The following is a 16,119-nucleotide window of genomic DNA, read 5'->3' on the forward strand; positions in this document are numbered from 1 at the left end:
CCATTTGTATTCATAACATTTTTGAAGTCTGATGCTATAAATTTGAAACTAACATCATGGAACGGGCCTTTTCTTTACTTTTTTTTCCTTTACTGTTCACAATTTTTCAAGCAGATAAAAAGTAAGCTCCTTATCTAGGTTTTTAATTGCAATGTTCTATAGCTGCTTGTAAAACAATAGGTCTCAACTGGCAGATGTGTCCTCTTTAATTTTTGTCTCCTTTTTACACAATTTATGCTCAAACTGTTCTTCCAAAAACCGCTGTACTATTTTACAGTCCAGCAACATTTTGAGATGTGCTATATATGCTATATAGTGTGCTACATCATTATTACGTATAAAGAAGTCAGCGCAAAGTCCAAATTATTCTATTTCTGCATCTCTAACATAGAAAATTGATAGAATCAGCAATGCCATAATTGCCATTAGTGTTACTTCTATTAGAACTAGTAAGAAGCTAACTTACAGAGGTATATGGAGAAAATATCTGCCTTTCATACATGAAGTACACTTTAGAAGATGTATCATTTATACTTTAAATAACAGAAAATGCTGTAATTCCAAAGTTACCTTACCTGCTCTACGCCAGAATTTCAGGTGTTTAATTCCAACTGTAATCAATTTTTCAGGCATATAAGGATTAATCTTAACAACAAAAATCTTATCTTTGCTTCCCCTGAAATACAAAGCAAAATATTTTCCTGTTTTAAATAAAATAAATAAGAACCTGTGTTATTTAACATCTTTGTAGGTGACATGGACAGTGGGACTGAGTGCACCCTCAGCAAGTTTGCAGATGACACCAAGATGAATGGTACAATTGACACACTAGAGGGAAGTGATGTTATCCAGAGTGACCTGGACAGGCTTGAGTGGCGGGCCCATGCCAACCTGATTAAGTTCAACAAGGCCAAGTCATATTTTTTTTTATGAAAAGGAAGAAAGTCAAAGAATGAATCTACCAAATCTTGTTCCATTTCTCACTACCTTTCCATTTCCAAAAGTGAGAAATTCACTTCAAAAATCCACTAGGTGGCCTTTTAGTTACAAAAATATCTATTTAAAATCGATGCATTTACACTGTGTTTAAACCTCTGAGAGCTCACCATAAAATTATAAGTCATCCAGTTCTAGGTATTATTTAAACCATTCTTGCATTGTGAAAGTAAACTACCATTTAATAATAAACAAAAATTACCTTTTGTTTTTTTATTTTTCTAGTTAGAATCAAAATTATGCTGTTATATCAATTTTCAATGGAATTTTCAGCTGTTTGTAGAAGCAGTGAAATTTGCTGTATGTTTTGGGTATCCCACTGTGCTCCTAGATACATAAGGCCAATGCCTTGATTCAGTTTTGAGTTTAAAAAACAGCAGTCAATACATTTACTACTTACGCAAGGACATAAATGATTACTATTAGTTTTCTTTATTCAAAATGCTGAAGAGCTACAAGTTATTAGTCCCTGGACAAGAACAGCAAAACTCTTACCTTCAGAGATTTTCAGACCACTGAACAAATTAATAGCAAAGACCATTCACTGGGTCCTTTTTAAACTCATACTGTGATCTGTAAAGTACAGCTGCTGCTCTCAAATATTCTATTCTAGATAAAAAACAATTCAGAGTCTAAACTGATAAAGTTTCATTTATAAAAAAGCAGTTTGTAGGTTCAAGAAGAAAGCGAATTAAAATAAACAAGCTAAGTACAGAGTCCAAAAGGTTTAAGCATCATGAGAAAGGCAAGTAAGTGCAGTCTGAGGGCTGGATGTGACATTTCTTTATCAGACAAGGTCAGTGACTCAAAGACCAGCAACCGTATGAAGCAGACATGCTTACAAGGTTCAGAGAGGGAAGAAAGTTCGGGGAAAAAAAAAACCCAAAAAAACAGCAAAGAAATACAAATTAGATCAGTGTCGGTACTGAGTAAAGAATGAGGGATGCACATATCTGTGTTTCAGAAATACTGAAGAGAACCATAAAACGAGGATCATTAGGGAGAAAAAACAAGACAGGTTTACAAATTTGTATTAGATAGTTTAGATGTACAGAACCTTTGACAAATTTTTAGCACAAAAGGTTACAGGAGTGACAAAATGAAGTGCATAGTGCATAGAGTTTTAAAGAATTATTTCAGAACACATAAAAGAAATGTACACAAATTTAGTTTTGTCTTAATTCTTCAGCATTTGAGCTTCCCCTGCAGTAATTCTTGTAGAATTCATGAGAGCTTCAATTTTTATTCAAAAGGAATATTTAGGGTGTGTCAAATGCTATAACTTAAGTGTTAGAAACTCTAGAAAACTCATTCTTTAAGTAATATATTTTACTCGCTGTCTCCCAAGACTAATTCTATGCAAAAGTTTTAAAATGATGTTAAATTCCTACCTTACTGCTGAAAGCTTTTCTCCTTTCTTCCAGTCCCAGAGTACAATAGTATGATTGTCATCTATTCCAACTGAAGCCAATCTTTTTCCATCCGCTAGAAAAATAAATTTACAATTGAGAGAGTAGATAGACAGATAGATAATTTCATGCTGCAATAATAAGAAATTATATGAAAGAACATTTGTTCATTTAGAAATATCATAAGGAAGATAAAGAAACAGGTGAGCAATCATATCACATGCTGTGCTTAGAGGCACATCTGTCATCTGCTTTTAAACCTGAGTGGTCAGCTGGATAGAATTTCAGGCTAGGTTAAGTCTGTATTAATTTAACAATTAAGATCTTGTCATGGTTTTGTGACAGACTGAATGTAGCAAAACATCACAACTTTCAAAGTTAAATATATTACAACCATCACTCTCAGATTTTTGAATTATCCACTACCCTTAGATATCCTGTGTTTGTGCTCAGCCCTTTGCTCAGCCAGTTGCTGGCACAGCTGCCAAAACTCTTCATCACAGGTTGCACTGAGTACTTCTTCTCACTCTGAAAATCCCTGCTCATTTCTGAACAGCAAAGCACTGAAGCAACACTAGGAAGTTCATGAAATATTCCTATACTTGTTAATGGTGTCAAATCTTTCAGTAGCTCTGATATTTATCCCATGTTAACCATGAAAAAAGTTTTATGCTTAAGACTCCACAGGAGTTCTTTTTAATAAATGGTCACTATAAATAGCCTCACTCATTTGATGTCGGAGAATATTTTTAATATAAAACCTTCAGTACAAAGGAATTTCTCTCATTAGAACAGATTAGTTCACTCTTTTGTACAGTAACGGATATAAATAAGTGATGTACAGAAAATGCAAATAAATAGATATTTATTACCTGAAAAATCAACAGCGCAAACGCCATACTGGTGATAGCCCTTTAGTACTGAGAGTGGTTTTATTGTTTCAGTATCCCAAATGTGTATAGAGGAATCTCGACCCACCTAAAAGTACACATATTTTAAAACTGTTTTTAATTTTTTTCATTATTTTTTATTATTTTTTCATGTCAATTATTCAAAAGTTGTTTAAAATTTTAATGTTGGCAAATATTTCAATAACTATGTGGAATATGTCAGTAACAAATTTTTTTTAGTACTAATTTACTAACTTACTGCAGCATCACAACTACCATTCCCACAAGCTGGCTCTCTTCCCTTAAGATAATAAGTGTGTCATAAGCAAAACTTTAAGTTTTAAGTCCTCCACTTCAATAATAATTATTTTTATGGTAGTAATTATTATCATAGCAATAATCATACTAAAAGTCAAACTTTCAAGTACTGGTGTACTGAAGATAAAAGTCAAGAGTCCTAGAGGAATCCATATATATAACTGGAAAAAAAAAATAAAACAACAAAAAAATCTCCTATGTTGCAGTTTGTAGCATTATTCCATCTGCAACAGAAGTGCATCCCATCACTGGAACAAATGTAGGTTGGACCTCCTTTTTCCAAAACAGGCTTTTCAAAGTGATGACAAAAGTCTTACTGCAGGTAAACACACTTCCTACCTGGCCTGTTGCCACATAGTCCTTTAAGGGATGAATAGCAAGGCAAAGAATGTCATCATCATGACCTAGATAAAAGCGCTGTGTGTTCTGCTGTCGATTGTACACCACTCCCACTGCAGCAACATGGTATACAATTTCACCCGTCTGAGTGTAAAATAAATTGCTCCGACAGTCGTAACCTCTGTAACTAAAGAAAAAAAAGTTTGTGCATCAAGGTCATAACCATACACACTGATACTTTATGATATGAAATTATGCACTACGTGTTTGGTAGATGTAAAAGTTCAGATTACTTACCAGTTAGTATTTATGTGGTTTTGGAATTATTAACTTTTTTTTTTTTCCAAAAATTGATCAATTTGCTTTACTATACAGGTACAACTAAGCATTAGTTTTAAAGTAGTTGCTATTTAATAGCCACTCTTAACAACCACTTTAGAAGAGAAAGTAATAAGTAATAATTTTTCCAGACCACGTGGAGAGTTGAGACATGCAACAAAATTAAATGAAATACCCAAAACTGATTTTTTGGACACTTCCTATCTTTTTCTGGTCAAAAATTGAACAACAAGATTTTCTACAAGAACATGGAAAACATAGGCACCAACCAATTTAAACCTATCTCCTTTCAATATCAGTTCAGCACAGCAACTGGCATGACAGGGCCAATAGTCAACTGAGGCCATTATGCACTATAGCACTATATGTATTTCTTCCTAGTTGTGACTAACTATTCCATAAAATAAATACATACATACATAAATGGCATTGTCAAAACAGCTAGAGTAATAATTTAAATAGTAAGGTTTGGGGCTCTGAAATTTAAACAACATTAAACAAACTAGTAAGCTTTAAAGTAGTATTTGTAATACTGCTATCCTTGGTAGTGAATAGAAGGAACGTTCAAAAATGCCAACTTGTTTCCATTTATCTTCTGATAAATGTCCATAAATTCCTGATGCACTCTGATTCCATTCTCTTACTTTCCTGATAAATCTGCTTCTGTTTCAGTTCTAGCAGATCCACTCTAAATCAACTTTCCAGCTGCTTTAGAAAAATATAGGCAAAATCTTATTTAAAAAGGTAGTTAAATTTACAGGAAGGGTACGATGCCTGAATATGGCATCATATGAATTGGCCATTAATTGTTTTGATGTAGGGATCAAAAGGATAAGAATGTAGCCAAGTACTTTTGCTCCCAACTTCTAACTAATCAAGTCAAAAGAAAAAATATATATTCTAAGCTGACAAGGAAATAAAGCAAGTGAAAATTGACCAGGAACAGCTACAAAATAACAGACAACTGTAATGCCTATTTTATACTTGTGCTATTATTTTCTTTGGGCAATTTAAAGTATGTATCAAAGAACAAATTACATTATTTTTATGCAGGGGAAAAAAAAAAAAAAAAAAAAAAGAGGACCTTTTTGCAACATACAGGTCTTTCAGTGCCACATAAGACAACAATGCATCTGTACACATACCAATATGGTGCACGGGACATGAATATTAGACAACCACTGGATGCAAAACACTGTAAGGGTTTAAATGGCACAGAAACTATGCAGTCAGGATCCAATACTTCTTCATAAATTTATATAAAGCCATCCTAATGTACATAGTGCAACAATATGCGCAGGCCAAATAAGAACGGTACTTGACCAACGTTAGTTTAAGGAACACATTTCTGAAAACTCTAGTCATGAATCTATGTTCAGTCATACCAGATTTACATATTGCTGGATAATGGCACAGCACATACTTTAATCAGGTCTGAATGCACTGTATTTATGTTTGTTTACCTACATTACATGCATTGGAATTTATAACAGATTATATATGTGATTAGGGATAAATTGCTAAAATCATCCCATGAAGTTTTTAAATAGATTAGCAGATGGTCCAGCTCAGCAACGTGCTACATAGCCAAATTCTTTTGCCTCAGTATCACATGCACTAAACACAGATGTACCAACTTGTCTAACCCAAGTCATAGTGAACAGCAAATCCAAACAAACCAACACATGATTAACACTTTGCAAAAAAACTTCCCCCAGAAGGCTTACTAGTCTTGTCTCAAACAGTGAAAGAGTTGGGTTTCTTGAAAATATGAGTTTGGTTATTTACTAATACTAATTGGTAGAAAAATACAAAAGCAATCTTTCCCAAAGGAATGACATACTCAACCCAAGCCACAGACAAACTTTCTGCTCCAGTATGTCCACATCTCTCCTGTACCAGGAGGCCAGAGCAGGACAGCACACTCCAGGTGTGATCTCAGCACTGCTGAGTAGCAGGGAAGGATCATCTCTTTGGAACTACTGGCAAAGCTCCTTCTAATTCAGCCCATGATACTGTTGGTCTTTTTTTGCCATGAGGGTGCATTGTTGAATCATGGCCAGCTTACTGCTCACTACAATCTCCAAGTCCTTTGCAGAATTTCCAGCCATGGCTGGAATTACTACACGCTAAACTTTGCATTTCCCTGTTCTCAAGTTCATGAGATTCCTCTCTGCCCAGTTCTCTGTCTGTCCAGTTCCCTCTGAATCACAGTGCAACCATCTGGCATGCCAGCCATGCCTCACAGTTTTGTATCATCTGTGATACTGTGAACTCTCAAGATGGGTTTCATAAAACCACAAGCACAGAGAGCTTCCTTAAAAAGCAAGAACTGTGTTAGTACAAAAAGTAAAGCTTTGTAAATAAGACTTCTACAAGCTCCTTAGATTGGTAACTCACAGGCAGATTCCTAATCTCAGCTTTTCTTCCAGTCCAGCAACCTTTCAGTGTCTCCTGAGTTACGTTTCTTCAAGATAGCCAGAAAAATCAGTTTCCAGTGAGCTCTGAGCTCTTGTCAAAACGACCAATTTAGACTAACACTATAGGTGCTTTTCCAGCTAGGCTTCAGCCTCCTTCCACCCATATCTTTCATTAAAAAATTCCCCCAGTAGCAACGCATGGCTATTTTGAAGCTGGGTGATTTCTGCCTGACCCAAAGCAAAACAGTCAGTCAAGGTAAGCAGGCATTTTTCTTTGATGCCCATCCAGAAATATCTTTTAAAGGAACATAATACGCAATGACCCACAGCAACTATGAAGAAATAAAAAATAACCTATCACAGTACACAATAAAAACAGCTTAAGCACACGAAAACATACAGTGAAGGGCAGAGATTATAGTGACGGAAGCAGTGCCAAATATATCTGGACCTGTTCTTGCTCAAAACTAATTTTCCCATGCCTCACTGTGTTCTTAACTTTGTTAAAAATTTAATTGCAAGTACAGAATAATAAAAACTATGCTGAAAATACACCTTAAATGAGATTTTAAAAACCAGATATGAAGGAAAAACTAAGATTTTTTCTAGCACTTTGCCAGTATATTCTTAGGTTAAGCATAGTGAAACTAAATTCGTTAATACTGTATATCACAGGAGTACCCAAAACTCATCTAGGATGCAAAAGAACGGTTTGCCACTTATTATAATCAAATGTTTGAGGCTTAGTTTACTTCCACCATTTACCAAAAAAAAAAAAAAAAAAAAGAAAAAGAAGCATTCAATTAAAATGAAGCATATTTTGACAGAATGTTGAGCAGCACAATGAAGTTTTGTAAACCAGTTAAACACATCTGAACCTTCTCATGTGCCAATTTACTAAAACCTTGACTATATATGCACTATTCATGAAAAAGATAAAATAGTGGCTCCAACAATCCGAGGAAGGGTGAAAAAGAGGATGCTTCAGCATTCAAGACTGCTGTCTGAGAGTATGATTTTTTTCACACACAGGCATTTACAAGACATTGCAATTAATGACTAAGAACTAAGCAGTAATGAAAGGAAGCTCTAGATCATATTTATTGGATAATATCTACAGAAGCACAATAAACATGGCACTGCATTCCACAGTACATGATGCTTACAGGTAGTCTTCAGTAACATCTAATCAGTCCACACAGGACTGACTGAAGTTATCACGGTAGAAACTTTAAGAAAAAAAGATAATTGAGTAATACATAGAAAAATAAAAGCAAAACATTGCTGTTATCATGGTCATGAATAAAAGGGACTGGATTCAGTCTGAGTTTAAGATATGTAAGCATAGATGGATTAGATGTATTAACATATATATTTAATCAACAGCCTTCAGTCAACATAGTCTATGTAACCTGCAAAGAAATGGGCATTCAATTTCATATGAGCCAAATCCATGTCTATGCTACACTACTGGTTGGATATCCAGTGACTGTAACTAATGATGAGATATACACATAAGAACATCTACCTTTAATTAAATAACTGTAAATTCTTTAATCTAAAGCTAAATCCCATTCCCAATTGCACGCTACACATCTTTGTGCCCAAACCAGGGACAACTTCACAGGTAATGTGCTGCCTGGAAAAGAAGTACCTTGCCTAATGCTGTAAATGATTCAAATGGGAAAATTTTGACTGTAGCAGAACATTCCCCTGAAAATCTCCAAAAAAAACTGATGTAAAAAAAAACCAAACAACAAGCACACAGCTGAGATCAGTCTTTAGGGGGATAAAAAAGAAACAATGAGTGAAAAAAAAGCGCCGCCTTATGGAAATGCTTTCTTGGCAGGACCACTTATTGTCTACTCTTTTCAAATGCCATTTGAATCTATATAGCTCTGGTAGGAATCCATTCAAGGTATCATAAGACTAATTCATAAGCATGAGAAATCCCTACCCATCTTCAAACCACAACCAAGTTTCACCTTACCATCAGATTGGTTCAATGAATACATCAGAGCTCAAAAAAAATTTTGCATAAAATCTTTTATTTTTCATATTAATGAAAAATAAAATCTGCTCTTAAGACAGCAATAAAGCCTAAAGATAACACAGGGCAAAGGTATCTGTATCTTTATTCCTGGGTTAGTAAAAAGATCAAAACCAATGAGTCTGAGAAACAGTTCCTCTGAATATCTCAAAAAATGTATCCTTTCTATGTTTCTGAACCACCACAGCTGCACATGGCAGAAGGAAAATACAGGAGGCCAAACTATTATAATCACTTTAATAATCTGCTCCCGCTGATGATTCCATCAGATCTCTTAGAAAATGATGCACCTAAATATTAACCTGTTAATAGAAGTTGCTTTCTCATACGTTTTTATTCATTAGGCTGGCTCACATACTAAGCATTATTGGTTTTATCCCCTTCCAAAATAGGAAGTAACCAGAGGTTTAAAAGATTTCCTATAGGATATTAATATATTTTTATAGTTCATCTTTCAAGACAGTTGACAAATTCAAAACACAAAAACAGGTCAAAAACAAAGAAAGGAAAAAGAGCTTCTTACTTCCCTAGTTTTGGAAAGCACCACTTTTTACACTTTCAAGGAACATCCAAGACATTTCCATTGCATCTAAAGAAAGGTGAAGCAAAGCAGACTTCCTGAATCAGAGAATATGCCTATTACTCACTTGGATGTGGGTCACTTTAAAGTTAACAGCCTGGACACATTGAGAAAAATCTGTTGTTCAGCATGGATTCTTCATTAGTTTCCTTGATGCACATTGGGTAACCAGACAGAACTCAACAGGACATTCTACTTCTGTTCATTCCTGGATATTCTGGCCAAGCTTCACTTCTGTTGTGAAGGAAATAACAATAATCCCAAAGATCCAGGGCCCTTACTCATACTGCATCTTCCTCAGGATCATCTGGTTTGATTCTTAGAGCAACTTTTTAATTAAAGACTAAGCGCAGCTACCCAGCTTAACGCATTTTCCTACATAGCTATGAAAAAAATCTTCAACTAAGAATCCTGGACCATCAAATAGAGACAGAAACAAAAATCCCAGCTTCATACTAGGTTACTAATTGTCATTATTTCCAAAGCTAATCCTGAAACTCCACGTCTTCTACAAACAAAACTGCTGAGTTGAACCATTAAGCATTCTTTACCAATTAATTCATTGAGCATTCCAAGTGGAATCATTTTAATGTTGTTTAAGAGTCATTACAGACAGTAAAGATAAACACTATCAATAACTTATCCTTCGTTTAGTTACCTCTAGTAAATGACTAGTATTCCTGAAGAGATATCTTTTGAAAACACACTATTGACCAATTTCCAGTGCCTTAATTTAACAAGAAATTTGGTTTTGCTTTGTATTGAGACTTTATTATTCTAATGTAGTAATGTCCACTATCAGCTTGCTTTAAAACACTACATCTTTATTCTGATGAAAAAGCCTTCACTTACAGAGAAGTATGGAAAACTGTCAGTCCTAAAAATGAAATCATAGGATTTCAACAATATGTCTGGGAGTTACTTTGTTACTTAAATTACTAACACCAAAGAGAATGAAACTGAATTCTAACACATTCACAGGATCTATTTAGAAACAAAATTTAATTCCCACTAAAGCCGAGGTACTTATAAATTCTTTATAAATTCTTATAAATAGCTAGTTTATAGATAATAACTTTTTTCTAAATAAAAGACTGTTAGAAACATCACTTACTACAAAACCCAAGTGTCTTCAACTAAACCAAGTTTCTATTGTAGTTTCTGTAATATGATACCAGTAAGAACTTCACAGAGTAAAAACATGGGTATTAGTCAATTTTTTTATTTAGTCACCTCTATTCTAATAATAAATCAGCTAATTTTCAGTGCACTTCAGAATTCACATTCAGAACAAGTCGAGCTTGGCATAAAATGTTTTACACAAACTTAGCATAGATTTACTTTCACAAGAATAAATAAAAACACTATATCACATAGCCTTTCACTAGATTTTTAAACTATATAAAAGAAGTTTGATTAGTCTTTTGGTCAAAACAGTTAGTACATTCTGGTTGTATATTTTAAAGAAACCTGGTTTTCATACCCATGAACAAAATGCAATCTTATACTGTTCCCTGGAGCTCTCTCTCTCCTCTTAGAAGCTGCACTTTTTCTTTTTTCTTTGCATTGCTCTTTAAGTTGAGGTAGATCTTCTTTGTAAACCTTCAAGAAAGAGTACACTTATAAATCAAGAGATTCACACGGAAATGACATTTCTGAGAATTCAGCTACAGTTATCACCAACAAAAACGTTGTACCAATGAAAAAATGCTTTCAGTAACCATAGCTGGTACAGCTGTAGTAGAAAGTAAGTTGTTTCTAAATTAGAACCAAAATTCTAATTAATGTGCCAGGTATACATGTAGGGGTATATTTATTTATTTATTTATCTTGCCCACTTACTACCGACTTCTCACTCTTCTCATTTCTCAGATTTCAGGAGGCCCTGAGAAAAGACCTTCATAAATTCCAAGAAACATTCCAACTTCCATTAAAACTAAAAATCTTTACCTGTCTACGATATGTGATCTGTGTCTCTTGTTCAATTTCAGAGTCCAGCTCTGGAACATCAGACTGATCTGAATCTGATTCATCACTATTAGAATCAACCAGACTCTCTGTCAGTAAGAAAACGGTAATAGAAAATGAAATAAAATAGATGACAAATTAAGAAGCATTTTGAACAGTTGCTTAATGTTTTTGATTTGAAAATCAATTTTTATATTAGCGATAACACAAAGAGCTATCATTTAACAGGATCAATTTTGTTGATACAATAGAAACAAGCTAACTTGAAAGTACAGTAATTATTTAAGGCATTTTATCTAATTTCTCTGTTTCTGTGGCATCTAGTAATTTTACTCAGGCCCCTTTCTCCCCCCACCACTATTTTATACATTACTTACCTTGGGGTGCTATATGAAGAGAATCCTTCAACTTCCGATCAGGGACAAATTTCCACTGAAAAACAGAATGATCTGCTCCTCCAATGGAAACAACCCACTGGTGATCGTGTGACCATCTGACATTTGTCACATGAGCAGAATGACCAAGATACTTTTTAAACTTTGCTCCTAGAAAAGTAATAAAAATCTCTTTCAATACACATGGAATAAATGTTTCAGAAGCATAACAGAAATTTATATAAAGAAAATAATAAGATACCCTGATTACTAGTGATTAAGCTAATTAATACTGCAAATTGATAGCAGTAACTTTTTGTGCTGTCCTAAAATTTTAATTTCTTTAAAATATTGTTAAAAAAAATAAACAAAAAAAATAACAACTTAGATTCTGGAATATACTGTTTCTAATAAGTTAAACATAGAGACAAGACACATGATAGTCCTGTATGAGGTATATTAAGGAACACATCTTCATTTTATCAAAGCTATTAATTTTCTTTATTTTTCATATTAATCAAGATTTTTCAGTTACCATTTCTACACTGAGATGTGATCACTTCAATATTATCTCAAGCATACAAAGCTCAGTGAAAATACACCCATCTATGTTCATAGTACTGGTTGCTGCTTTTTAGTGCTAAGCATTTCCAGCAATTCTTATCGAGTAACAGCAGCATAATATCAAGTTAACTTTTCAATTGACTGCATAAGCTCAACATAATGATTAGATTACTTAGTAGAAGGAAGTTCTAGAGAAGAAAAGGGGATAAAAGGGAATAAATACAGTTTCCTTGAAATGGTTAGGAGATCCTTTGATGAACACATTTTTTAACTACCTCTTAAAAAACCTCAGATTTAAAAATAAAACTGGGAAGGCAAAATTAAATGTTTATTTTGATACCATCACCATTTACAAACAGCAGTGAGAAAATTAAGAAGGAATATTGGTTGTTTAAAAAATTAATTTCTCTAATAAGATATATTTGTTTAAAGGCATGTCCTAAGAGATAACATGAAGAGCAAGTGGTTGTACTCAGCATTAAATATGCAATGCTGCAAAACTGCAATGATCATAGAATCATAGAATCACCAAGGTTGGAAAAGACCTAAAAGATCATCCAGTCTAACCGTTCACCTATTACTAATAGCTCCCACTAAACCATGTCCCTCAACTCAACATCCAGTCTTTCCTTGAAAACCCCTGAGGTGATGTAACTGTAGGACTTGTTGTTTCTTCTTTCAAAAACCAAAGGTTTGATTTAGTCTCCAGGCAAACTTTTTAAGTTAAAATAAGTTTCCTTAAAGGCTAAGACAAATTGTACAGGCTCTGTCTTAACATTACCACTTTACTAGCTTGAAGATAGTTCTCTGGTGCTGATGCTTTGTTTTAGTACTCAGTTCAACTCAAACTGTGTCTGGAATGGAGTTATTAAAAACGGCTCTGAAAAAAAAAAAAAAAAAAAAAAAAAAAAGAAGCCTTTCTCATTGAAAGTAAGTAAAAAAAAAAAAGATATTTCTTCCTTTTCATTCTACTGTGAACATTAAAATGAAAAATGACAGACATTGCTTCAGTTTTCATTATTAAAAATTTTACCTTGCTCTTCTTAAAATGTGCTGGAAAATTTTTTTAACTTTAGAGAACATAGCGCGATAGTCTGATTGCAGGACTGATTTGCTGTTCCCTTATTTATTGCCCCTCACTGTTTAATGAAGTTATTTTTTCCAGTTCCTTGTGCAAATCTCCATCACAGTTCCAGAAGAAAGAATAGTAGATTTGGGTTGTCTAGAGAAGCGCAGGCTCAGAGGGAACCTCACTGATCTCTACAACTTCCTGAGTAGAGGAAGTGCAAATGGAGAAGCCAGGCTCTGCTCCCAGAAACAATGACATGACATGCAAGAACAGCATTAAGCTATGCTGGGAAACTTCATGTCAGACACAGGGGAGAATTTCTTTACTGAGGGAGTGGTTAAATACTAGAATAGGCTTCCTACAGAAGTGGTTGATGCCCCATTTCTGGCAGCACTTGGATAATAGTCTCATTAATACACTTTAACTGATTAGCCTAGAAATGGTCAGGCAGCTGGATTAGATGATCTTTGTATGTTTCTTCCAACTAAACTATTATAGAATAATAACATAGATAACTATTATAGAATAATAATATAGAACTACTTCAAGACCAAGGTGAAAATACTTAAGATACTTATCTCAAAAAGTGTGGACTGCATAATTTTGTGAAATTCTATTTAAAAAGAATCATTTTAAAAAATAAAATACACAAAACTTTAGAAAATCCCATAAAATCCTGGTGCAACTACTACTGCAGTTGCCTATGAACCATCCTGTCATTTATTTCTACTCTGAGACCAAACTAAATATATTCTAAAGAAAAAAAATATTGGCAATAAAAAAAAATCCAATGAATTGGATTTTATTTTCAAAAATCAAGTTTTCTAAGATTTTTCTCTTGAATAATCAAAATTCATGAATATGCACTTAACAATTCAAAAGGAACTACCTTTTCTCAGACACGGGTATCGAAAGAGCTTTACAATTCCATAATCATCAGCTGTAACCATAACTTGCCCAATAAAATTTGCATCCACAGAATTTATATCATTTATATCTGAATATTTAGGCCAGATTCCATTAACTTCAACACCAGAAACACAAGTCCATGATGCCCACTGAATCCCTTTTAATTCCTCCTTGTTCGTTACTTCCTTTCCACCTAAAAACAAAAATAAGAATTTATTTTTTAGTATTTATGTAATTCTAAATAAAATACTATTCTGGAAAAAAATACTTCTTATAGCACAAGCTCTTGTAAACTAAAGATCTAAAAAAAAACAAAAACACACATGAGAATTCTGAGATATGATATACTGATTTTTCATGTATTTTTAAAACCCTCAGTGCAAGCAAATATAATCTATCTGTTTGATATTCAAGTTCAATAATAACAAAGTTGTTAAAGTATTAAAAAACTGAATTTGAATATACTTTCTTTTTCCAAAAAAGCAGAACAAATATTTACTCTGGAGAAATAAATTTTCAGTCAGAAGCTCTAACATGCAGCAGCAATAAAAACATGTAAATAACTGTCAGAAAATGCTGTATTAATTCAAATAAAGCAAATATTTCCACAGACTTATTAAAGTTTCTTCACTATCCTGTCCTTGAACCAGGATCCATTTTAATTCATTTTTATAAAACTGCTCTACATTCTTTCTGCAATTACCAACAAATATCAGAAAGGCAACTCAGAATCTTACTTGGCATCCTGTAAAAAAGTCTTTTCCCATTGCCATCGTTTGTCTGTATATATTTACTGTCTGAAGACCAATCCATATGGGTGATGAAACTTAAAGATCCAATACATTCCCCAACTTTCTTGTATCTCTGAACAACACCATATATATCCACAGAGCTATCATTGGAACCAACAGCTAGGAAGTTCCCATCTGGTGAATATTTCAATTCATGAATAGCTTCTTTCCTGTCTTTGATATGAACAACCTCAGTCATATCTCTGTGGTATGAAAGAAAGCGTGTCATAAGTATAAAAGAGCCTTAACATATTGTGAAGTTCTTAACCATAAAAATAAAAAGAAGTAAAAAAGGAAAGAAAGGATAAGACCACATCTGTAAAATGATGAAGTGAACTGTAACTATTGTATGTGCAAATAACCCACTACTTTCAGGGCTAGGTAGGGTTTTGTGGCTAAAAAAAGAACACTGACACAGGAAGGTCCTGTACTGGGTTATTCACTTAGAGAAGAAAACTTCACAGACATAAACCACAGGACCTCAGTTGCTCTTTAAAACTGTGGTATCACAGAAACAAGGCAAAGCACTATTGATTTTGTGTGTGTGTGGTAGTAACAGAGGCACTGCAAAACAATTATGGAGGACAGTTTATTTCTTAATAATTCAAGAATAATTAATAAAGCAAACATTTAAAATAAAACACTGCCTAGAATGCTGCCATTCTTTAAAAACATACCAATGTACTTTTAGATATATGTTATTACAAAAAGCCTCTCCCCACACTGGTACAAATATTTGTATAATCTGAGCTCTCTGAGGATCAGCAATTGAAAACAAATCTAAGTGGTCTCCTGCACACTGTTGCTACTGTATTCACATATATACAAAAGTATTTAGATTATCTACTTAAAAGTGTTTTTCATGTATCTACTAATTTCTGTGTCTTACCTGACCCTAAGCACAGTGAAAGAGCCATCCTTCATTCCAAGAGCAAGATGGATTCCATCAGTACTAACTGCTGCACAGCGAATGGGTTCCTCCATATTGCACCGGGCAATCAGAGCATGGTCTATTAAACTCCAAATTCTAGAATAAGGCATTAATTACAAATACAAGGAATGGTTTGCAGCTATGTCATAGAAAGCATGTAGCCTGCAATTTC

The 16,119-nt window shown here is 33.9% G+C and overlaps 1 protein-coding gene across 5 annotated transcripts in view; it reads right to left on the reverse strand.

The window, feature by feature from the left end:
* Nucleotides 1–16,119, reverse strand: part of EML5 (EMAP like 5) — a 90,973-nt gene that overhangs the window by 41,936 nt on the left and 32,918 nt on the right. For all 5 annotated transcript variants that reach the window (XM_015865290.2, XM_015865293.2, XM_015865292.2 and 2 more), the window contains exons 8-17: nt 15,906–16,043; nt 14,963–15,219; nt 14,206–14,418; nt 11,687–11,854; nt 11,292–11,398; nt 10,825–10,943; nt 3,953–4,139; nt 3,278–3,383; nt 2,388–2,481; nt 576–676 (exon numbers count right to left, since the gene is read on the reverse strand). In XM_015865290.2, coding sequence (XP_015720776.1) covers nt 576–676; nt 2,388–2,481; nt 3,278–3,383; nt 3,953–4,139; nt 10,825–10,943; nt 11,292–11,398; nt 11,687–11,854; nt 14,206–14,418; nt 14,963–15,219; nt 15,906–16,043 — 1,490 coding nt within the window. The remainder of the gene's footprint in view (nt 1–575; nt 677–2,387; nt 2,482–3,277; nt 3,384–3,952; nt 4,140–10,824; nt 10,944–11,291; nt 11,399–11,686; nt 11,855–14,205; nt 14,419–14,962; nt 15,220–15,905; nt 16,044–16,119) is intronic.

This window comes from Coturnix japonica, chromosome 5 (assembly GCF_001577835.2).
Source record: "Coturnix japonica isolate 7356 chromosome 5, Coturnix japonica 2.1, whole genome shotgun sequence".
Classification (NCBI taxonomy): domain Eukaryota; kingdom Metazoa; phylum Chordata; class Aves; order Galliformes; family Phasianidae; genus Coturnix; species Coturnix japonica.